Here is a 23,804-nt window from a genome sequence, read left to right as displayed (position 1 = left end):
GAGCATATATCGGCCTTTACCCGACTGTCTTCATCTGTGGAATGACGCTCGTGTCGTCTGGGCTGGTATTTTGTCACGCCACGAGCCGCTGTATCGCGTGCTCATTCAGATCAACGCTGACATGATAATAACGTAGCCTATAGGCCTATATATCGTTCTGAACAGGTAGGTTGGTTGTATGTCTGACACAATCTGTCAGTCGCCTTTTTAAAGCGACAATAACCGAGCAGTGTAGCCTTCTTGAATGTATGAGTAACAGAGTTATAGTGTTTAATTGTATGCGTATTTGACATGTGTACCAAAGATCTTGCTTGCATCAAATGCTGCTTTGAGAGTCTTCATGAACTTCTGACATATCTCTCGACTTGTACCTAGAATTTGAATATATATTTCTCTCAGTAATAATTGATTGTTACCAGGGCTGTAGTGGAGGGTAAACGCACGTAAACACCGTTTACGCACCTCTGGAATTTAGGAAATAGCGTTTACGCACCTCTAAATAGCGTTTACGAACCTCAAAGTTCCCTGTGCCTTGTATTCTGCCGTTGGAATAATCGGAAATAAATTTGGTATCATTTTAAAACACCTAAAACAAAGTTTCATATGGTTGAACAAATGAACGCTGTAATCGGAATCATTTTCATCTGCGCTGTTACAGGCCTATGCTATTATGGTCTGTGACCCTCCAATCAGTGCCTTGCGGCTGCGGCGGCAACACCAATCCGGATCCAGGAAAATATGTAAACAGGAAGTATGTAAACACATGGCCCTACGCGTTGTGGATTATCATGCCTGCCTACCTGTCATTAATTAGCCATGGATGTCAGGCGATTTTTTAAGAGACCTTCGAGTGCTCCCACTCTCCAACAGATTCCCGAAAAAGGCCTCAAGTACAAAGTAAGACTGAAGAGGATCAATTCACATGAGTTGTTTTTGTGATTTATAAATCAATTTGACTTACGGGAGCTTTTCCATTCATCCTGGAACGTGCATCTTTTCAGGGAATGTGTACAATAAATCCATAACAAATACCGAATATCGATTGTCTTCTGTGTCCATATTATATCCATTATATTGACCGGGTATTCCCAAGACGCTCACGCTCTGCAGCAAGCCAGTCACAGTTGATTGGCGCGGCGCTGTACAGCGAACGTAAACAAACCACTAAGGTTAACGTTTCGTCAAGTATTACTTTTCCTCCCGAGATCCCGCTAATGTTGTGTTATAAAGCAAAGGGAAGCAAGATATCTATTCTTCCTCCACCTCTCTCGCTTCTCTGCTTGGTGTCGCTGACGCTTATAATTTGCCTCCCTCGCTCTTGTAACCTCACGTACGGGGAAAACAAACAACGAAGATCCGAATACTGATTCAATCCGAGTAGCCGTTAGCTGTAAGAATCCATTGATCAGCTGCACCGTTATATAAGCCGCAGAATCGAAAAATGGGAAAAAAGGCGCGGCTTATAGTCCGAAAATTAGGGAACATTATCTGCGATACTTTATTACAGCACAGACACCCGACAATGGTTAATTAGGTGATATTAGAAAATTCCCCACGGCACACCTGACGATCTCTCGCGGCACGGCACACTGGTTGAAAATCACTGTCCTGCTTAATAAATAATAAATCCATAATCTCTGTCGCAGATTATTTCATTGTTTTCTGACTAAGCGCAACTGTTTATCGATGTGTTGATTTGATTCGTAAATGGTACAATGGATGTTGAAGGAGATTTGAAACCGTTTGAGCTTTCAATTAAATTCTTTGGGAAGTATGAAGAGCCATATGTATGAATGAAGCTGGTAGCTTGCATTAAATGTCTGCGGCCTAAGTTATTTATTTATATTGTTACGTATTTTAAGAATCTAAGCTACCCACACATAGACCCAATGAAGCAGGACCAAACATATAAGCCGTAAATACTATACATAGCCACAAGGGGAGCAAGACCTTATTGGAGGCTGCTCCAGCCACAAATAGCAGCACCTTTATATATATACGAAGAAGCCGAAGCCAATACGGCACCCCGGCCACGCCCACTAGGCCACGCCCACTTGACGGTCTCTACCTGAGGACAAAGGGTGGAGAAGGCCAGAGATCAATAGGTAGACGGCAGAGAGCCACCCGGGCCTAAGCCCGGGGGGCTTGAAGTAGATCACGGTATTTTCCTCTCACACGTGTTCCACACGATTCCTAGAATTCCCTTCACTTACCATGCCGAAACATGCCGACGACTTTATAATAAATGAAGTGAGTTAAAGCAACCCGGGATTGGACTACTTTCTTCAAGAATATGCAACAATTTTTTTTTTTTTTTTTTTTTTATCTTTTTGGTTTTCCTGGATGTATTACTACGTAATGTCTGTGATATCATATCGTAACATCAACCCTGTAATGCAAAGACAGGCTTCGAAACAATAATAATCTGGAAAACCTGGGCTGTCATGAGTATTCGTGCTGCGGTCATTTGAAAGTAAAAATGATGATGGGACAACAACGACAAACGGAAATAATGATTTAATGTCAGTAAAACAACAAAACTCGAAAGGGTGGGGGGGGGGGGCGATGACTACTCCTCTCTTAAATTAATTTGGAGTAATTTTGCCCTTTCAAAGGTAAATAATATAGTGAAAGGTATGGCTGGGACGGTCTTTCCAATGACTGCATCCCACATGGCCTGTGGAATGACGTGTTCGTTGTCACTGGGGTCCAGGACCTCCATGTCCCCGTCTGGGAGGATCCTGTACCCCATGACCTGGACCTCCTTGTCTCCATTGATGACCTACAGGAAATGAATATATAAGTTTTTGCTTGGACGCGCCTGTTGGATGCAGAGTAAAAAAGTTTCACCTAAATGCTTTACAATCAATACGATGTATAGCCTATTGTCATTTACTCACTTCAACTGAAGTGTGCCCTGACGAGTGGAGGCTCAGTCCCCAGTTGCTCCTTTTCGCCCGCAGATGGGTAACTCTTATAAGGAGGCCAACCTCTAACTGTGTGAGGTTGGCCTCCCTCCAGAGTACCAATTCCACCTCTGTATCCCCCTACCACAATAAAACAGGCTACGTAAGCAGTGCTTATTTAAGGCCGACACTGATTTGAACTTTTACTTCACCTGCTGAAAAGATATGCAATTGTATAAAAGGAGCTATCAAAATGAGTAATTTAACAAAGTGACTACTGAGCACACTGTATGATCAATTCCTTACATCTTTTAGCACCACGGCCCTTCGAGGCACTGGCGGGCCACCGGCCGCTGTTTGCGGGTGGAACGCACCTAGCTAAATGAGAAATGGGAAAATGGCATTACTACCACACAACTCGGATAGCTTTCTATCTGAGCGATGACAGTAAAACAAAGTTTCATGCATGATAAGCGGTATGATTTTTAAGTATAGATTTTTCTTTTCTAAACTTTATTCCAATATAGGTCACCTTTATCCAATACCATTGTAAGATGTTTAATGACTGATTCCAATGTAAGCTATAGAAAATAATGTCACAGAGAAAGTGGTTTTAGTATTTTGTGTTTGTGTTTTTATAGAATTGCTGCAACCATTATAAGAGAGGGTTTCTGCAAACTGTGCCAGTCAAGGGGTTAAATTTGAATTATAACTCAACATTTTTAATTATAATTTAATTCAAATTAAATTATAACTTACTTCTTTGACCCAGGCCTGGACAGTCAGCAGCGTCTTCTCCTCGACCTCTGCCATCTCCCGCAGAGGGACGAGCATCGACTCAGGACATATTAAGTCCCGAGCCTCTGCCTCCAGGTGGGCGGGGACTTGGACCGCGGCAGCGATATAGGCCACGGTCTGATGCCTTGTCAGCATTGTTCTAATATCCCCGTAATTGCTCCACCCAAAATGTTTTATCCTATAAGACTTCCCCTCCTCTATTCCCTTAGCCAATTCATCAAACATTATAAATTTAGTTGCCCTCTTCCCATCTGACACCCCAGCGGCAAAGTTTGTCAGTGTGTGGACGGCCAATGCCTCCTCACCCGAGATGTTCCACTCCTTCACCTTTATCCTCTCTCGCAAAATTACCACTTTGAAGGTGTCTGTGTATAGCTTCTCTGTCCTTTTGTTGAAAGCCATTTTCTGAAAATACATACAAGAGAAAAAAAACAGTTTTTAGAGGCAAGTTTAATATTCAAGCTAAGATTAAATAAGTAAAAGCACACCCTAGTAGCATATAAAGTTACGCGTAAAGAACGACCCAGATAATAAAGATATCACGTTGTTGTCCCCTCCTGCCAACAGAGGGCGCCCCCCTCTTTTCGCGTCTATTTAAGAGGTGAAATGATGCTGTTACAGAAGTTCCGGAGTTACTGCTGCATGCATGCTGCATGGGAGCACTACTGTCTTATCCAACGGCCCTTTTAACGTCCATGGCAAGCAGCTGTGTTCAGTATTTTAAGTGACTCCTGAAGTTAGTTTATTCGCTCTGTGCTTACAATTCCAAACAACGGTTGGTAAAGGCTACTGTTAACCTTAGCATAGATAAGACTAGCTCCGTTGAAGTAGGCCAGTTAGACCTCCCCCGTCCACGAGGTAGACGCTAACGGAGCATAGCACGTGCCGCATTCAGCAAAGATGACTAAGGTAAGATATATTTATATTAGAGCTGTCAGTTAAACGCGTTATTAACGACGTTAACACAAACCAATTTTAACGGCGTTCAATTTTTTATCGCGCGATTAAAGCTAGGGTGGGTCATTTCTTTACTGTAATATTTGGCAAAACTGTCCTAATAGCCAGTCAGCTATATGTAGGTGAAGTGCTCTGAGAATATCTGCTCATAACTTTGCTCTCCCCTGCCTCTGTGGGCCGCACCCAAAAATTGCCACCGCTCATGTACACTTTGACCAATCAGAGCGAGGCTCAGATTCTCCGTTCTTATTGGCTGTGGGACTGTCCGGTCACCTTGGCAACGACGTTGGTGCATCCCTGCGTGAGCGTTCACGAGCCTAGCGGTCTGACAGTTTTGTACTACTACGGCGAACAACAAATGAATAGCCATGTCTTCATCAACGGCCCATAAATTTCCCATTCCCCGGATACCGTCAACTAACACCACTAAGACAGCGAAAAAAAGAGGAAAGACACTTGTTGAAAGGACAGCTACTAAAAGGGAGGCGGAGAGAGCTCGAAATAAAACCAGAGTAAACATCGGCGTGGCTTATGAGCGATGGAGAGAGTTACGTGACCTGAGAAACTTAAAATCGGACGCTGAGATGGCTACATTTCTTATAGACAGGTAAGGAATTGTGTTATCTCTCCATAGTATATTGTGATGAATATGTAAAGTGTCGGCTGGTATGGTTTTTACTAAGCAAAGCCATGATAACCGTTATATTACGGTTCTGTAATGTAACCATTTCAATACGGTTTTGTAGGATGTCTTGCATCAGCCCATGGTTATTTTCCCGGTCCGTTTTATAGGTTAGTTATGGTCACACCAACCCTGTCGGAATAACACAGAAATTGTGCTAACACGTGGCCTAGGCCTCAACTCAACTGTGGATAATGTCCGAGTCACGTTTGTGTTAAAGCTACTTTGACGCAACTGCCAAGATAAGCACAGCGAGGGAAGTCTAGCATAAGATATTCCATGTATTGTTATAACGTTGTTGCAAGCTAGCAGCAGCCTAGCTCAGTTTCGCGATCGCTTTGAAGTGACGATTTCCTTGTGTGTAATCTGGCTTTCTGTGTTATTTTAACAAATATATATATATTTTTAATTCCGATAACGTTTTTCTTTGTTGACCAATCACTGTTGTGCTTCACCTGTTTTGGCAGTTATGAGAACCTCACATCCCCTACTTCATCCACACCATGCAAGCGCAGGAGAAACCTGCCTCTTCCCCCAGCTTCAAGCATACATTCAGAGACACTCTTAGACAGGTGATCACTACCCCACCACCGTTTTCCATTAACATTTCCAAATTATGAAATTGTGTACATTTATTTTCAGCTTCCACCTTTATAGAAGACAATATAGCCTAATAACTAATTTCAAAGATCTTTATTTCATAACACTATTTATATTCTCAGAGCCGATGACTTCTTGGATGCTGAAGATGTAGAGGACACCAATCCTGCCACTACCTTTCAAAGTATGGATACAAGGTAAAGAAAGAACAGTGGAACAGTGGAAAAAGTTACTTTTGTATCAACTAATCAACATTAATACCTCTCCATTTATTGACTTCTCAAGTACTCCAATATGTTAATATTGTATTTCATTGTTTTTGTATTTTTAGTATTTCTCCACAGGTAAATGACATTGAAGTCATAACTGAAGAAGAATTTAATGACATCCGGAACTCTACGTAAGTGTGTCCTCGGATCTAGTGTTCCCTTGTATGTTCCATCAAATCCCTGTATTATTGATGCACTACACTTTTTAAACTTAGCCCTCTAAAAAATCTCCTTCATAGAATTGGCTGGGCCGATAACACCTGGGAAGATGACAGTGGAGAAGATGACAGTTGGTACCCAGAAATGGAGATGGACAATGGGTCATCTTCAGAGGAGGAAGAAATTATGGGGGAAGACAGCGAATGCAGTGATGACAGTGACATCGATTACGTGCCTTATCTCTGTGTGCGGTATGTATGATAAATCAAATATCTTTGAGTGTTGTGACCCGTTTATCCATTGCTGGTTCTTGCTCACCGTAGCACATGATGCAACTAAATTACAACATGCAACTCAATTACGTCTATTTGCCATATCAGGTATTCAATTCAGTTCAATACAAAGCAAACAATTCCCATGACTTGGGACATGGTACAAAACTGTTAGCTGCCCCGAATTACATACACCATGCCAGGTGATAACCTAAATGCCTTCCCATGAACAATTAATCCACGCAGCAGTCAAAACATAAAACGGCATATTCCCCAAATAACACGAAAAACAATATTATAATTGCTCCAGCAACTTGCATGTTTGATATATCTGTATTGTGGTTCAGGCCTTTCAATATGCAAATGTTATTCCTAAACTCTGTAGCGTTTGTATATGTTGTTATCACAGGACTGGTGGAGCTCTCCAAAAGAGCAAATGGCTGGACACATTACCAGCTGTTGGTCTGGAGGAGACTGTTCATGACCTTGATGATGGACACAATTCCTCAGAAGTGATACCACCGCTACCAGAGAAGACCCAAGTCCTCGGAAAGGAAGATATAATTGGACAACCAGCTTCCATTGTCTACCATAGCTGTCTTAAACAGCTGGCTCAGTATCTTGTCTTACCAATCCCCAAGTGCAACACAAAGGACCCAGTAACTGATGCTGAATGTGGAGCACTTAGACCATTTGAGGTGAAAATAACTTCCAGGGGCACATCAGTTGTCGTGGAATGGGTGAGTACTAAGTTAGCAATAAAGACATACTGTAGGATCATATATTTCACTTTGAGGGCATAGTGTACACATGCTTTATTATCTATTTAATGACAGCTACTGTTCTGTGCTGTGTTGCTCTTTTTTCCTTTTTCAGATATGTCATCAGGGTCACAGTGTCTGGAGGTGGAACTCCCAGCCCACTCTAAAATATGGGATGCATGCAGGTGACTTCATGTTGTCCTCGAACATCCTACTCTCTGGGAACAACTACGGGAAGGTGGCTCTGCTGTTCAAATTCATGAACTTGGGAATAGTACACAGAACCACATTCTTTAAAATCCAGGACGCCTACTGCGTTGACGCCATCGAGGACTACTGGGATGACAAGAGGTCAGCCATTATTACCCGGCTGAAATCAAAGGACAGTGTAGTGGCCCTTGGTAAGTTTGCAAATCCCTCTCCTACAAATATTACTCCTGCAGTCCTACACACAGCTGATTACAATGTGGCTCAACTACATTTGATTTATTAACTTTTTGTGTAATGCGTAATTTCATACTATGTTCACCTTTGACATTGATAAGTGAGAGAATGTGGCTTTTATCTATTATATCTGCAATGTTTATTTATTTATTTTTCATCTTTCATAGGTGACGGTCGTATGGATAGTCCTGGGTTTTCAGCACAGTACTGTACATACACAACGATGGACAACGACAGTAAAGAGATCATATCAATTGTCAATATTGATAAGAGGGAGACCCAGAAGAATTCGGTTATCATGGAGAAGGAGGCTTTCATCCGGACCTTTGAGACTCTCCACAAAGAGATTCGCCTACAGGAGTTTTGCACTGATGCTCATTCACAGATCTCGGCGCTCTTCAGTAAGTGCAAAGATATTTATGTGTATAATTTTACGGATGAAGTATTGCTCTATGTATTTCATGATTGATCATTGTCAAAATGTTTTAGCCTGCGTCTAACACACATCTGTTTGCATCCTTCCATGCAGATCCAACAAAAGGCAGGTTCAAGGACTCTGGTGTTCGACACACCCTTGACATCTGGCATGGGTCAAAGAACTTGGGTAAAAAAATCCATGCAGTAAGTTCCTGACTTCGATTCTGTTATTGGTCCTTGATAATAGATTGTTATAATACCAAGTCAAACAACACAGTTTTTCCTACTTGATTTCTACTCATGTTGTTTATGTTAAAACAACTTCTTTGAGATGATGATCACAATGACTGAATGTAAAGGTCGTGCCATTTCCTGCCATTCAGTTATAAGCCAGGTGTCTACCACACAGATGGTGATTACATCAGGTTCCTGGTTCCAGAGAATTTGCCAAATCAACATTGATGACAAAGTCTGAGCTTTATTTAAATGTTATTTTCCATTCCGTGTCAAGGCAGGCCTTCGGAAAGGATGTTCAATTCTCCTTACCTGGAGTAAGGAGATATGCAACCATTTCTGGTATTGCTGTAAGACTGCACAGAACATTGATCAGTTCGGTGTAAGTATTGGTCTGTTTTGGATTTCACTTTGCGATTCCTGACCATTTATTACATTTTGATTTTATTGATAAATTGACTTTGGTTATTTTATTTTATATTTATTTTAAAAACTTGTACTAGCATTTATATAATGACAAAATAGGTATTATTTATTGTGTAAAAAAAAAAACACAATAAGAAATGATGCAGTTCTGTTCTACTGTAGGATATGTGGACAGGTCTTCTCCACCATGTTCAAGGAGAGCATGAGTGGGCCCTATCTTGCTGTGAACATGGCCCCTTGTCGGCCGACAGGGAGAAGGAGTGGATCCAGAGTGATTCTGAGGCCTTTCAGGTTCTGTCAGAAATAGTGCTGGATGAGCACTGGCTGAAGAATGTGGAGAAGTTCCTGAGTTTCAGGTAAGTAAACATGTTTTCATAAGAAGGTTATTGTAAGTGGCTAAGTCCTGCTATATGGGCATTTGAGATACAGTGCTCAGGCTAATGACTTGGCTGAGGTGCTTGCTATACACTGTCTTACACTTGTCACAATACTGGGCACATGGTGTTATAAACACTATTCATGGTAATGGCTCTTACAAGCATATCTATAACGCTGTATTCATGGCCACTTTCAAATGAGCACTAAAGTTATATTATATGTGTATAGATATGGGGTCATAGCTTATTCATCTGTTTCTTTTATTCTGTAAGGTCAACCGCTGAGCTGGAATCCTTCCATAATCATATACTGATGTATGCCAGCAAGCGATTCAGCTTTAGCCCACCTGTTTACAAGGCTCGCACCCTCTTAGCAGCGTTGGACTATAACCATCATGTTCACAGACCGGTGAAGAGGAAGGCTGATGGCTCAATAGAGTACGTTTTCAATAATTTTCATATGTATCTATTTGAGATTTACAATATTCTAAGCTGCATGACTGATGTGGATACATTGAGACATTATTTCATCCTGTGTCAGGTACTGCAAGCTCTACAATAAAAAGTCAAAGACTTGGAGTCTATACACTGTGAAGGTGGAGAAGGACTACGGATACATGGCAGACCTGCAGAGTGCTATCCTAGAAGCCCGGCTGACATCAGACAAGGGTTTGCCAAAGACCAGAAAAAAAAGGCCTAATGACCCACGGCAATATGGGGTTCTTGCAAGCATCCCACCTCCCACCACCCAGGACCTGTTGCAAACCCAATTCCACAGAGGAGTAGGTATGGAATGAATCCTGTTTGACATATTATCTACACATGATACAGTACATATCCCAAGTAAAGGGAAATTAAACACTTAGGAAAAGTAGTGACTTTATTCTTTCAACAGGGCAAGGAATGCAGTAAGAGACCTAGAAGAGATTGGAGGTCCCATACCAACTAAACTGGAGCTGACTGTAGGCTGCTGGGGGCTGTTTGGAATAGTATTACGCTGCTCACTTTTTGATATTTGTAAATATACGATTTATTAGATCTAAATGTCCTTCACAGTTTTGTATTATTTACACTTGGTTCTTATAAAATATATAAAAAAAAATAGGATTTTGTATATAGTTTTCTATGATCAATTTGTTTATAATTGACATATTTTCAATGCAGTTGCACGATTGTTCTGCTAAAAAGGCATTTTGTTATTTACATTTTACATTTAGGGCATTTAGCAGACGCTTTTATCCAAAGTGACTTGTATATTTGTCATAAGAAGTGCATCAATATATCGCTGTCGGTACAGAAAGGATGTTCATAGAACCAAGTGCAAGTACCACAAGTAGTGTTATGTAGTGCTTTTATACTTATTTAGAATTTGCACTTGTGCTGCATGTAGTCATCGAAGGCCAGGGTGTTCCTGTGTGTGTGTTATTATCTTATTGTTTTATTATTTATTAAAAAAGCTTTTTACCGCACCTGCCCTCATCATTTATCCAGCATTACACCTGCTGAATGTGCATTGTTATTATGATATGCTATAGTTATTTTGATGTCTGCTGTAACCGACAATGAAAAGATGGGTCATAAAAACAGGAAATTGAACATGTATTTTTTAAACACTTTTTAATGATGCTTAAAGTCTCCTTGTGAGGAAGCCAACATATTGTCCAAGTGGGTCTGGGTACTTGTCCCGTATCCTCCAGACACAACAACTAGGGATGACGACCCTGTGTCCCCGAGCCAGTGCTCCGTATTGCCAAACAACAAACTGCCTATAGGCGGCAAACCTAAATTGTTTGTTGTCCTCCCCTGGGTCTGGACGGTCAGCCACAGCACGGACGTCATTCCAGATCCTCCTGGCCAGCCGCAGAACCCCCCCCTGCATTATGTATGCGTCCATGTGAGGCAGCATGGAGACACAGGAGTCCAGGAGTTGTCTACAGCATTTCCTCTCTAGATCCGTAGGCATCTCCTTGCATTTGGTGCAAATGCACCAGGCTGGCTGCTGTGGGTCACTTGGACCAGGCTGTTGTGGGTCAGATGTGGGATGAGGGATGGACATGGCCAGGAGGTCAAAGATGAGGGATGGTTCCCGGAAATGTACAATTACTTATTACACATTTATACTGAAAATGTTGTTAAAAGTATGACATGAAATAAACATACCTGCTCATTTGTGATTCGTTGAATCCTGATTGTTTCCACACGGGCCGTGTCCTCTTGCCCTATCGTGTCAAGACCTCTCCGACCGCAACCTCGTCCCCTTCCTCTGCCCCTGCCTCTGCCCCTAGGCTGCCTGCCTCTAGCAGCAGAACGTCCGCTGACCCTACATATCCCACGTCCCGTGCTGCTAGGACCTGGGACATAATCGTCCCCAGAGCCAGCTTGGCTCTCTTCTTGGACACTCTTATAATGCAAAAAAATAGCGTTATTGTAGTACAATTCGTGACTTCCAAACGTCAGTATATAATATATTGATGACCAGGTTACTAGCTCTGGCAGCTTATGCTAACGAACTACAGTTGCAATTAGTCTGCTATCTTGCTTGGCTGATACAGCTACCTTGCCTACCAGCGCAATTGCAATGATTTTAAGATAACATACATGGTATGTCTGTGAGTAAGATGTTGATGCTATATATGTACTTATGTAGCTATCAGCACTAATGTTTAATTACCTCGGAATCGGACATGGTGTTTCGTCTTGCTATCAATGTAACTGAATTCACATGAACGCGCATAACTGACGTTCGGTGGGAGGAGCTACAGCAGGTAGCGTGGAATCTCAACGGCTGTTTTCTCCAAAATCGCCCCACCCTAGCTTTAACGCAATTATTTTATTACAAAAAAAATAAATAAATAATAATCTTTGGCTCAAAACAAAGAAGCAGTAGCCTGCTTGCTAGGTTCAAATGACATTTGTTCAAAGCAGTCGTTTAATTGCACTATAGGCTCTTTTTTTGTATCGTCCTGTTTTGATCAGTATATGCCAATGTTGTTATCAATAAAAAATCATTTGCACAAGGCAAGCCGATGCACTTCTCCATGTTGATAAGAGCATTAAAATGAGAACAATTAATGGGACAGAGAAATCAAGGGATATTTAGCATAGAAAAAATATGTGCGATTAATCGCGATTAATCTGAGTTAACTATGACATTAATCACGATTAAATATTTTGATCGCTTGACAGCCCTAATTTATATATATTTTAATTATTACTATTTTTAAATACACAAATGTTTTTTCTACTCCATTTAAGGTGTTCATTTATGACCATTACCGTCAAACTTTTAAATTAATAGCCAGGGTTACTTTATTTGTTTCAATCGCTGAAAATTCTTGCTCAGCAAAGATAGGGAATAGCCTACTATCACATTTATTATTTGAACCAGTATATTACCGTACATGTATTAACATTAACCAATAACCCGCGCGTTATTCAAAGAATGCGCGCAAACTGTCCGGTGGCCGAGTGGTATAACTGCGTTTGGACACAAAGACGTAACCGCTATGACAACAGCAGACTGGCTTTGGTCTGCTGATGCCATGGATGGACTTCCCGCGTGCCGTGTTTTCCCGCCTGTGGTATGGTTATGCTGTTGAGAGCTTAAATAAATGGACTTTATAAATTGAGCAGTGAACACAAACTAAGAACCTTCGACATATCTCTCTCGACTTGTACCTAGAATTTGAATATCTATTTCTCTCAGTAATAATTGGTTGTTACCACAACGACTCTTCATAGTGTGGTTGGGGGTGAAAGAGGATGGTGTTTCCATGGATAGGCTTTGCGCGTGCCGTGTTTTCCCGCCGATGTGATATGGTTATGCTGTTGAGAGCTTAAATAAATGGACTTTATAAATTGACTACGAACAATTATTGAAGTTTAACACTTTGTTTAGCAAACTTGACCACTGACGGCTTGAACTTTAGGTTGTACTTTTTTTTTCTCAGACATTGCTCTTGTTTTTTTCTTTTTACGGGTAAGCTAATCTGACGTCGTGACTGCCAAACTTTGGCCTACTGATTTTATGTTCGAATGTTCCGAGGCCGTTCACAACATTTACTTTTCGTTTGGTTTTATTATATAAATGATTATACTTTAGAGTGTTTTTAAAGTAGATTATCGAAATGAACTCTGTATAAAGACAGGTTAATATATGTCACTTACCGTATTTTCCGGACTATACGTCGCTCCCGAGTATTAGTCGCATCAGTCAAAAAATGCTCCATGACGAGGAAAAAAACATATATACGTCGCATCGGTGTATAAGTCGCATTTATTTTTAAACATTTAAACAAGAGTTTCCTCGGCTTTTCGCCAGTCCCGGACAAGTTTTTCACTCACCCCAAACTTTCTTTCTGTTGCTCGATTGCCGTTTTCGGCTGCATACTTTATAATCTGCAGTTTAAATTGTGCAGTATAGCTTTTTCTTTTTGGCGGCATTTTATTTTGTGTTCTCTTTTGTTTTGTCTACGGTCTAGTTTATATATCATTTATTCGGTGGTGCAGTAGGCTTGCAGCGTTCAGTTGTAGGCCTAATGAATGACGGTGCCATCTTGCGGCCGAAGATTATGTACGCACAATTTTGGCATATAAGTCGCTTCGAAATATAAGTCGCAGGGCAAGCCAAACTACAAAAAAAACGCGACTTATAGTCCGGAAAATACGGTACTTTATCTGTCGTCTTCTATCTGTCTTTTCTTCTGTGGAATGATGCTCATGACGTCTGGGCTGGTATTTAAGGCCTGTCACGGCACGAGCCGCTGTATCGCGTGCTCATCCAGATCAATGCTGACATGATAATAACGTATAGTCGTTCTGAACAGGTAGGTTGGTTGTATGTCTGACACAATCTGTCAGTCCCCTTTTTAAAACGACAATAACTGAGCAGTGTAGCTTTCTTGAATGTATGAGTTAGTTGTCCTGTTAGTGATGGACTGTTTAATTGTATTCGTATTTGACACTTACCACAGACAGATCTTGCTTGCATCAAATGCTGCTTTGAGGGTCACTCAACACAGATGTTTCCTGTTGCATCCAGGAGGCCACCGGACCACTCACCACAGGAGCTGATGCACATTCTTCTGCTGAACTTTACACCGTTGTCCCACCATCCACTGAACTGAACACCATTCAGACTCATGGCTTTATCAGGTACCGAATGAATGATTACAAACCACCAATACATCAGCGAATCTTTTTTCCTGTGCTTTCTATATAGTGTGAGCAGTGAACACAAACTAAGAATTTCTGACATATCTCTCGACTTGTACCTAGAATTTGAATATCTATTTCTCTCAGTAATAATTGATTGTTACCACAACAGCTCTTCATAGTGTGGGTGAAAGAGGATGGTGTTCATCAGTTTCTGTGTTCATGTGTGTGATGGATGATGTTCTGACTGGTCTGTCCCCACCCCCACTCCACAGCAGTGACATGCGTGTGGTGTGTAGAGACTCCAACGGTTGTGTCAGTGTTCTCTCGCTGACGGCGCCGGGGCTAGAGACCACGGCCCAGTGGAAGGCTCTGAGGCCTGGATCACAGCCATCTCCTTCTAGGACACCCAGCTGCTCTACTCAGGTAACCCCCCCCCCACACACATACACACGCCACCGGTTTCACTCACTTTTAGAAGTGGGGCAGGGTAGGCTAAAGTCAGATAACATGAATTCAGAAGTACATTTTGCACATATAGATTTTATTATAAAAAACAATACTTTATTTTTTTTTTTGAGCTGCTATAATGCCGTTTCCCCTCAGTGATGAATGAAGTCCATATGTATTTATGTATCTATCTATCAATATAGTTGTTAGGGTGTTTGTCTCCCAGCTGAAAAGTATTGGAATCAACCACCAATGTCGCTGGAGAGGGAGGCCCAGAAAGGGCCATCAAGGCCTCAATTCAGTCAAACTACAGGAGTCGGATGATAAGCATATTCACTAAAGTGTGTGTGTGTGTGTGTGTGTGTGTGTGTGTGTGTGTGTGTGTGTGTGTGTGTGTGTGTGTGTGTGTGTGTGTGTGTGTGTGTGTGTGTGTGTGTGTGTATTGGCTGTATTTTCAGAAAATGTCTTTCAACAAGAGGACCAATGAGAGGCTACACTCGATCACCGTCAAAATAGCTATATTGAGAGCAGACGAAGGTGAAGGAGTGGCAAATCTCAGATGAGGAGGCATTGAGCACGCCATATATGGACCCTTGGTATCTCCCGGGAGGCCAACCTCACACAGTTAGCAGTTGGCCTCCCTATAAGCGCTATGCATATGCGGGCCAGAAGGAGCAGCTAGGGTCTCCTCCAGTTATTAAATCACAGCAAAGGAGGCATTGGCCGGCACCACAAATACTAACGTTGTCGCTGGGGTGTCGGATGGGAAAAGGGCAACTAAATTCTTTGTATTTGAAGAATTGGCAAAGGGGATAGAGAAGGTGGAGCAATTACGGGGACATCAGAGTGATGCTCACAAGACATCAGACAGAGTCGCCTACATCACTGCCCCTGTACAAGTCCCCGCCCACCTGGAGGCAGAGGCCCGGGACTTGGTATGTCCCGGGTCAATGCTAATCAGTCTGTCGTAGCTTGGTATCTCCCAGGGAGGCAACTTCAAACCATTAGAGGTTGGCCTCCCTATATAAGAGTTACACATATGCGGCCCAGAAGGAGCAGCTAGGGTCTCTCCTCCAGTCAACGAGACACACTTGTTTGTCCGGGTCGTAGGGTTCAGGACCCTCCCAGACGGGGAGAAGGAGGTCTATTTTATGTATTAAAGAAAGATATTGGGATTATTAAAAGGCATGAAGCACTGAACCATGCACAAAAAGGTTAAAATCAAGCAGTTACCAAGCAAGTATTAACTATATATACTTTACATCAGGGCTTCAACATCAAATCAATTATTAAATTGGTGTTGGCAATGAATTTCATTATCCATCCATTCAATGATTTGGTGAGATGTTTTTCACAATGGTCACTCATAGCCAGAGCACTTAAAATGTACACCAGCAGCAGGTGGGTGGGGTGGGGTGCCACTTTAGACGCCACACCGTCTCACTGATGGGCTGATGCATGCTCCTAGAAATGCAATTCCTGAAGGTATTGATTGGTATTGTTACTTTGTAGAATTTGAATATTTATTACGCTCAGTAATAACGATTGATTCAGCGGACCTGGAGCTTGGTATCTCCCGGGAGGCCAACCTCACAGTTAGAAGTTGGCCTCCCTATAAGCGCTATGCATATGCGGGCCACAAGGACTGTTCATCAGTTCTGTTTCAGCACACCACACTTAGCCAATGGTTGTATAACGCGTCACTACGTAGCGTTCATAGCTATGTTGACAAGCAAACCACACACAAAACCGCCCACATTCCTAGGCGGAGAACAGCCCGGTGTGGCAACACAGACCTTGTCATCGTCTCTGTAGCCGGCTGAGTCAAACGCGCTATGATATTTGCTTCATTCATCACCAGCTAAATTGGCTGGCGACTTTACAATCTTACACGCATAAGTTATTTTCTACCTGCATCTGGTGGGTTGGCAGGTGTTAATTTTAAGCTCTTGCTATGAGTGACCATTGTGACCGTTGTTGCAGCCCTAATGTAATGTTTATATAGTTAATACTTGTTTGGTAGCTGCTTGATTTTAACCTTTTTGTGCGTATCTTTCTTTTATACAGAAGACGGTTGCTTCAAAGGCTGCTTCCTAGATGGCCTGTGGAACTACGTGCTCGTTATCGAAGGGATCCAGGACCACCTTGTCCCCGTCCGGGGGGTGATGTCATTTGAAAGTAAAAATGATGATGGGACAACAACGACAAACGGAAATAATTATTTAATGTCAGTAAAAAAACAAAACTCGAATGCGGGGCGGGGGCGATATGACTACTCCTCTTAAATTAATGTGGAGTAATTTGGCCTTTTCGAATATCGAGCACCACGTGCTCGATATCACAGGGGTTCTGGACCCTCTTGTCCCCGTCTGGGAGGGTCCTGAACCCCACCGCGTACACAAACAAGTGTGTCTTGTTGACTGGAGGAGAGTCCATAGCTGCAACTTTGGCCCGCATATGCATGGCGCTTATAGGGAGGCCAACCTCTAGCTGTGAGGTTGGCCTCCCGGGAGATACCAAGGCCCGGGTCTCTGCCTCCAGGTGGGGGCAGGGACTTGTACAGGGTCAGTGATGTATGTTTCTGTTGTATGTTGTTTCATGTTTTGTTGGTTTTAATAAATCCAGTTTGTCATTTTTGTCGCAGTTTATTTCAGTGTTTTCTGACTAAACTGAAGTGTTTATTGATGTGTTGATATGAATCGTAAATGGTATATCCTCTGGATTCATTGCATGTTTGTGGCTATAATATCAACCCTGTAATGCAAAGACAGGCTTCAAACATGCTATTTGTGCTGCGGTGATATCGTTTGAAAGTAAAAACATGATGGGACAACTAAGTCAAACGGAAATTGAATCTCACAATTATATATTGTTACCAAAACAAAGTTGGTGCTTTTTGGCTTAAACTCAAAGTACAAATCTACCCATACTATATACACAGTATAATAACTACACAAAACAGCGTATACAATGTACAGTATATTTTACTTTCATACAAGTGATCAAACCAAGGATCCGCTCTCTACAATGTCCCATGTGGAGCAAAGGTTCTTATGAAAAGGTAAGAAAGCCCTTCAGTGTCTACTACTTGACGGTACTACACTTGACAGTGTAGCACGGTCTACAGCTATGCTTAGAACGCTTCCGAACATCGCCGAAACTCCACCGGATGTTTTGGAGATGACGTATCTCCCCTCAGATGCCGGCAATATTACCTTGATAAGTTACCTGTTTTCCGTCTTGTCATCGTTGCTATTAAATTAATGTCTCTTTTTACTTAATTACTTATACTATTTTTAATGTCTTTTTTTTCTCGCCGCTTTCTACGACGTCTTTCTGGTGGTGTCGGGTCAGCCATCTCTTCGTTCGTTACCAGACTCCGGTTGCATTGTGGGATAGCGTAGTGAACTCCGTTGTTTACTGTGGCGGTAGCACGCATTCGGAAACGTTTTCCGTACTACACAATGCGTACTGAGCATTCGGACGCACTATATTTGTGGCGTACTACAAAATGCATACTATATAGCAGTCAAGTATGAGTATTCGGATTCAGCCAAACAAATAAAATGTGCCTTCCCGTGCGTGTTTGAGAAAGTGAGAGTTAACACTGTCCTTAATTTTACATAACGCATTCTTCATTTACAGTCTGCCGGCTAATGGTAGTAGTGGTAGGAGGAGCTGTATAAATGTTGAATAGCTTTATTCAAGTGAGGCATTTGAACAGAGTTCCAAATGTTAAAATCGGATTGCAGTGTGTGTGTGTGTTTCACCCGGCCGATGTTATCTCTGTGTGTGTGTGTGTGTGTGTGTGTGTGTCTGTCTCACCAAGCCGGTGTGTGTGTGTGTCTGTGTGTGTGTCTGTGTCTCACCAGGCCGGTGGTGTGTGTGTGTGTGTGTGCCCAAGCCGGCGTGCGTGTGTGTGTGTGGGGGGGATGTGTGTGTGTGTGTGTGTGTGTGTGTGTGTGTGTGTGTGTTTCACCCGGCCGATGTTATCTCTGTGTGTGTGTGTGTCTGTGTCTCACCAAGCCGGTGTGTGTGTGTGTCTGTGTGTGTGTCTGTGTCTCACCAGGCCGGTGGTGTGTGTGTGTGTGTGTGTGTGCCCAAGCCGGCGTGCGTGTGTGTGTGTGTGTGTGGGGGGGGATGTGTGTGTGTGTGTGTGTGTGTGTGCGTGCGTGTGCGTGTGTTTGTGGTAGAAATTAAGGAGTATATTCTATGGTAAACCATGATTATTATGAGGTCTGTGTGTCTAATAGTGGAGAAACACACGGGGCCTGGGTGTCTGGGTTCAGAACAGATGGTTGGGCCCCTAAAAGGAGCAGGACGCTACGGGGATAAGGCATGCTGACCTTAGCCTAGTGTTTTGGGCTATCTTTGTTGACCATTTGCTGACCAATTGCTGACTGTTCAGGTTAAGATGGATTTATGACTGAATGGAGGCAGACACTTCAAAGAGAAGCTGCTCTGTTTGTGTGTATAAAAAGACGCCGCAGTTTGTGAACCGCAGTGACTCTATAGATCCACTCAGGCTGTTGTCGTTGTTGTTTTTCTGCACGATAAAGTCTTTTGTCAATTCTTGCTCCGGACCCCTCGTTTTCATTTCTCTCTCTCTCTCTTGAATTAGTCTAAGTGTTTTAAATCTCGATTAATCTCCGACATAATTGGCGTCACGACCAGGAGGAAATAGGGACTCGTCAGCTGCCGGGCCAGAGGACGGGACGCGAACGGATCATACGACCAGAGCTCAAGGGTAAGTTGTCTTGCCATATATAGGATAGAGTCGTTTGATCTGTTCTTGCCCCGTCTGAACGCCGAGCAGCAGGTAAAGTGTCTCTTCGATCAAACGAACCAAAATTATAGATAAATGAGGGAGTGAGAGATACGGGGGCTCCGGGAGAGATTGACGTGCGCGCACATATGCCATAACGCGTTCTGTGGTTCTAAATAACCAAGACGCTTTGTGGCTCCCTATTTTTGATAAGAGTTGTTGATATTTGGTGTTTTGTTATTTTGTTTAAATAGGCCTTCTGTAAAGTCCTGTGGCTGTCTTCTGAAGGAAGGAAGGACAGTGCAGTGTTTTGTTTAAATAGGCTTTCTGTAAAGTCCTGTGGCTGTCTTCTGGAAGAAGGAAGGACAGTGCAGGTCCGCAGGTCGGTTGAAGTAGGCCTACCTGTTGGATGACTGAGAGTATCCCAGAAAGCTGGGTTGGAATTCATTGCCGTTGATGAATTCATTTTTATTTGAGAAGGGCTTCCGTGGGATACCGACGGGTGAATTTTAGATTCTTTGCTTGGACCAGTTGGACTGCAGAAAAGGGGAGATTTTTAGATTCTTTGCTTGGACCAGTTGGACTGCAGAAAAGGGGGGATTTCTAATTCCGGTCTTGGTATCTTGAGAAAACGGGCTTCTCGCACTTTGGAATAGATACGTTTCTTGGTTGGAGTACCGCATGAGTTGGTATTTTGAGGAGTTTCTTGTTTGTTCGTGATCTGGTCGAGTGTGTATGTGATTAGCTAGGGTGACCATATTTTCATTTGGGAAAACCAGGACACCTTGTCGGGGGGGGGGGTTGAAGGTGGGGCGGGGGGGGGGGGGGTGGCTGGGGGGTGGGCGGTCATGTGGAGGATGCTGCTGCTTTAATAGTATTTTATTATTATTCAATTATACCGGTATATTATATTATATAGATAGAACTAGATATTTACAGTTGGTTTATTAAAAATGCTTTTCAGTAAAAGTCAACAATAACTCCAATAACAAATGATAATTTTATTCAAAATGTATTTATTCAAAATGCTTGAGTCAACAATTCCTGTAATGAATGAACAGCACAATGAAAGAAATAATGTCGCATCTTAACATCCTTCACTTAACAAGTTAACAATAACTCTGAACTCGAAATAACACTCACTTAGCCTCAGTAATGAACAAAATAAAGTCTGTTTTGTAGGGCTATTGGGGGGGGGGGGGGGGAATTAACCAATGAGCTGATTAACAATCATTGAAAATAATTAAAATAAATAACAAATGAGCTCATTTACAATCAGGTAGCCTATTGGAGAAAATAAATTAACAAATGAGCATAATACAAAAAAAAAACCTCTTGTATACTCGAAAAAATAACTTAAAATATACAAAAAAAAATAATAAATATCAACACACCATCTTAACTTCCCTGCTTAATCCTCGTCTCCCTCTTCATCTGTTTTGTCCTCTTCGTCTGGTTTTTCTTCCTCATCCTTCTTTGCCCATTTGTATTTAGCTGTAGAGCTGATCTTCTTCAGCAGTGTCTTGTGGCCCAACATGTACGTGTGAAAGTCCTTGCATGACATATCTTTGAGATTGTATTGCACAAATAGGATCCCTTTCAAAGATGGAACTGAGAGCTGGTTCCTCTCCTTTGTCCACTGGCTCTGCATCAGTGAAAACACTCCCTCCACATTTGCATTATGTGGAGAAAGTGCGAAGACAAACTGTGCCATCCTCAGCAGCTCCGAGTAGCATCCGATGCTTTTGGCCTTCTCGAAGTACTTGACCCACCTCTGGTGCACCTGCAGGCCCATGAATGCTTCATCCTCACTGCAGCTTTCCACAAATTTCTTTAAATTGGACACTTGGTCAAAGCATTTCACATCGTCAATTGCCACCCCTTTCTCCTCAAGGTACTTGATGCAGGCCTCCACATCATCCCACTTAGGTGCCTCGCTCATGTCCATCCACATGAAAGGTGTGAATTCTTCCATGGGCGCCATCCATTTCTCCAGGTACTCCAAGCATGAGCTATACATGCCTAGCACATCCGCCATGAACTTGTCACATCCCTCTCCAAGTCCTTCTCTGCGGTGTGCGGCAAGCAGTCCCTTGACTTTCAGGGACATGAAATTATTGGTCTTCCGTTCAATAACAACGTTGTGGATGCTGCTCAATATTTTCTTGATTTCCATGATGGAGTTGTCCTCCCTTTCCATCTCCTGAATGTGGCAGTGGAAGATGGACATGAGGGAGTGCATGTGCCACAAATACACCTCACTAAAAGGGTTTTCAAAAAAAACCTTGATCATCACAGGTGGCTTTTCTTGGGATAAAAAGAATGCTTTTAGAGCAGGGAACATCTGCAGCATCCTCTCTATTCCTGGGAATAGAGAGAGCCACCTGGTCTTGCTGTGTGACAGCATCCTCCTGTATTCCACATCCACAAAATCGCAGTACTCTTTGAGGGACTCCACATTAAGCCTATCTGCCCCGTGATGGACACAGTTGTTAAGGATATGTGCTGGGCATCCCACGCCAATCAATGTTTTGTTTTGTAGCAGCCTCTTCAAATGTGCAAACACATTATTTCCCCCTTCGTCACGCCGAGTTCCACCAAAATTGGTGTTGCAATTGTCGCCGGTAAATGCGACGCATTTGGAGGCCAAATTGTTTTTCGGCAATGTTTGCATTAAGTAATTGCCGATGGTTGTATCTTGCACTTCAATTAGTTGACTCTGAACACCACCCGCCTTCCAATCAAAATACTGAATAATGATGGGGAAGATTTTCACCGCACCATGATTGCTCCCATCAGTACTTACACCACAATAAGGGATGTATTTTAGTGCTTCGTGCGCCACTTCTACAGAATGCGGTGCCAGTACACTATCAACAATAGCCTCGGTCTTAGTTCGGGCACAACTAAACTTTTTAGCAGTGTCTGAATCGGGGAGGGTCTTTTTGAGCAATGCACTAGTGCGGTCCATGGATCTGTTTTCTGTTGTGGTGTTTCACTGTGTGAAATGACCATGCAGCCTCCGCTGCATTCACTGCATCCTCGTTCCCTGGTCTGAGAAAGTACTGTGTGATCGAGCTAGCACTACCCTCGCCTCGGACAGCTGTTTTGTGCTTCTCGGTGTCCAGGTGGATTTTCAGATCTCTTGCACCTCCATTGGACACCGAGACATATGTGCCTGCTTTGCACACTGTGCACAAGGCTTCCCATTTGTCTCGACCCGGTCTGAAAGCCGGGAAACTCTTTAGTAATTCGTCGGTAAACGAGCACTTGCGCTTCGGCATGTTGCTTGCGTACGTTCTGATTAATAGGGCTGACAGCATAGGGGCGGGGATTAGGCTACGTCGCACGCAGCGCCGTGGGCAGTGCCCTAGTGCATGTAAATGTAATGGTCCAAAGAAGGTAATTTTAAAAACCAGGACATTTCCTCACTTTCTAAAAATAACCCGGGACACCCGGGACAGGACGTGAAATACGGACATGTCCCGGGAAATACGGACGTATGGTCACCCTAGATTAGCCATTATTTTGAAGGAATAGACTAGTTGTGCGAAGCATCGTTTGTATGGGTTTAATGCCCTAAACGTGATTCAATTAAGCTGCAGATATTAGATCTGGAGGTGGGGCCAGTCTTTAATTCTGATCTTGGTGCTTTGTGGCAATCATTCTTGTTTGAAATTCTGGTTGATTCATTATCCATCCGACTATTCATGTTTTAATCAAAAGGCCAGTTTCGGCACTCGGTCGACTTTTTCTTTGTAATTAATTACAAACAATTCGGACATTTTTCAATATAAGATAAAGAAATTGTATGAACCGGCTTATTGTCTGTATTTAAGTCGTGTTAGGATTAAGTTACCTCGGAGGTTTTTACGACCCGGTTCATTTTTTTGTTGTTGATTCTGTCATAAATAAATTAGGCGGACAGAGAATAGTTAATTTGTTTAAAATAGTTGATAATCATAAATAAATTAGACGGATAGAAAATAGTTAATTTGTTGAAGTACTGAATAAATGCGTAAATCTTCTTTGACTTAAACTTCATCGCGCTGACTCTAACTGCACGTGCACGAGCAAACACACAGGGGACGAGCAGGAGCCTGCAGGCCAGGGTTAAAGATAGCAGTGAAGGG

The 23,804-nt window shown here is 42.6% G+C and overlaps 2 protein-coding genes across 2 annotated transcripts; one reads left to right on the top strand and one right to left on the bottom strand.

The window, feature by feature from the left end:
* Nucleotides 1–2,483: 2,483 nt before the first annotated feature.
* Nucleotides 2,484–4,121, bottom strand: LOC132464846 (uncharacterized). Its single transcript, XM_060061477.1, has 4 exons — nt 3,666–4,121; nt 3,213–3,284; nt 2,901–3,047; nt 2,484–2,782 (listed from the first exon to the last, which is right to left on the bottom strand). The coding sequence occupies exons 1-4, from the start codon at nt 4,119–4,121 to the stop codon at nt 2,570–2,572; spliced, it is 888 nt and encodes a 295-aa protein (XP_059917460.1). The 3' UTR covers nt 2,484–2,569.
* A 612-nt stretch (nt 4,122–4,733) lies between these two features.
* On the top strand, nt 4,734–10,339 carry LOC132464840 (uncharacterized). Its single transcript, XM_060061461.1, has 14 exons — nt 4,734–5,268; nt 5,811–5,915; nt 6,066–6,140; nt 6,275–6,343; nt 6,452–6,622; nt 7,053–7,383; nt 7,520–7,805; nt 8,016–8,249; nt 8,378–8,469; nt 8,777–8,881; nt 9,088–9,281; nt 9,576–9,740; nt 9,844–10,088; nt 10,198–10,339. The coding sequence occupies exons 1-14, from the start codon at nt 5,030–5,032 to the stop codon at nt 10,212–10,214; spliced, it is 2,328 nt and encodes a 775-aa protein (XP_059917444.1). The 5' UTR covers nt 4,734–5,029; the 3' UTR covers nt 10,215–10,339.
* The last annotated feature ends 13,465 nt before the right edge of the window (nt 10,340–23,804 follow it).

Source organism: Gadus macrocephalus, chromosome 1, assembly GCF_031168955.1.
Source record: "Gadus macrocephalus chromosome 1, ASM3116895v1".
NCBI classification, from domain to species: domain Eukaryota; kingdom Metazoa; phylum Chordata; class Actinopteri; order Gadiformes; family Gadidae; genus Gadus; species Gadus macrocephalus.
This window is presented reverse-complemented; position numbering and strand designations above follow the sequence as displayed.

Bases quoted from the DNA above. Each gene is read 5' to 3' on its own strand.
- LOC132464840 (XM_060061461.1), top strand. From the start codon at position 5,030: ATGTCTTCATCAACGGCCCATAAATTTCCCATTCCCCGGATACCGTCA. The intron at 6,344-6,451 runs GTAAGTGTGTCC...TCTCCTTCATAG, and splicing joins AATGACATCCGGAACTCTAC to AATTGGCTGGGCCGATAACA. The intron at 8,250-8,377 runs GTAAGTGCAAAG...CCTTCCATGCAG, and splicing joins ACAGATCTCGGCGCTCTTCA to ATCCAACAAAAGGCAGGTTC.
- LOC132464846 (XM_060061477.1), bottom strand. From the start codon at position 4,121: ATGTATTTTCAGAAAATGGCTTTCAACAAAAGGACAGAGAAGCTATAC. The intron at 3,285-3,665 runs GTAAGTTATAAT...TTTCTCATTTAG, and splicing joins TCCAGGCCTGGGTCAAAGAA to CTAGGTGCGTTCCACCCGCA. The intron at 3,048-3,212 runs GTAAGGAATTGA...TTATTGTGGTAG, and splicing joins GGGCCGTGGTGCTAAAAGAT to GGGGATACAGAGGTGGAATT.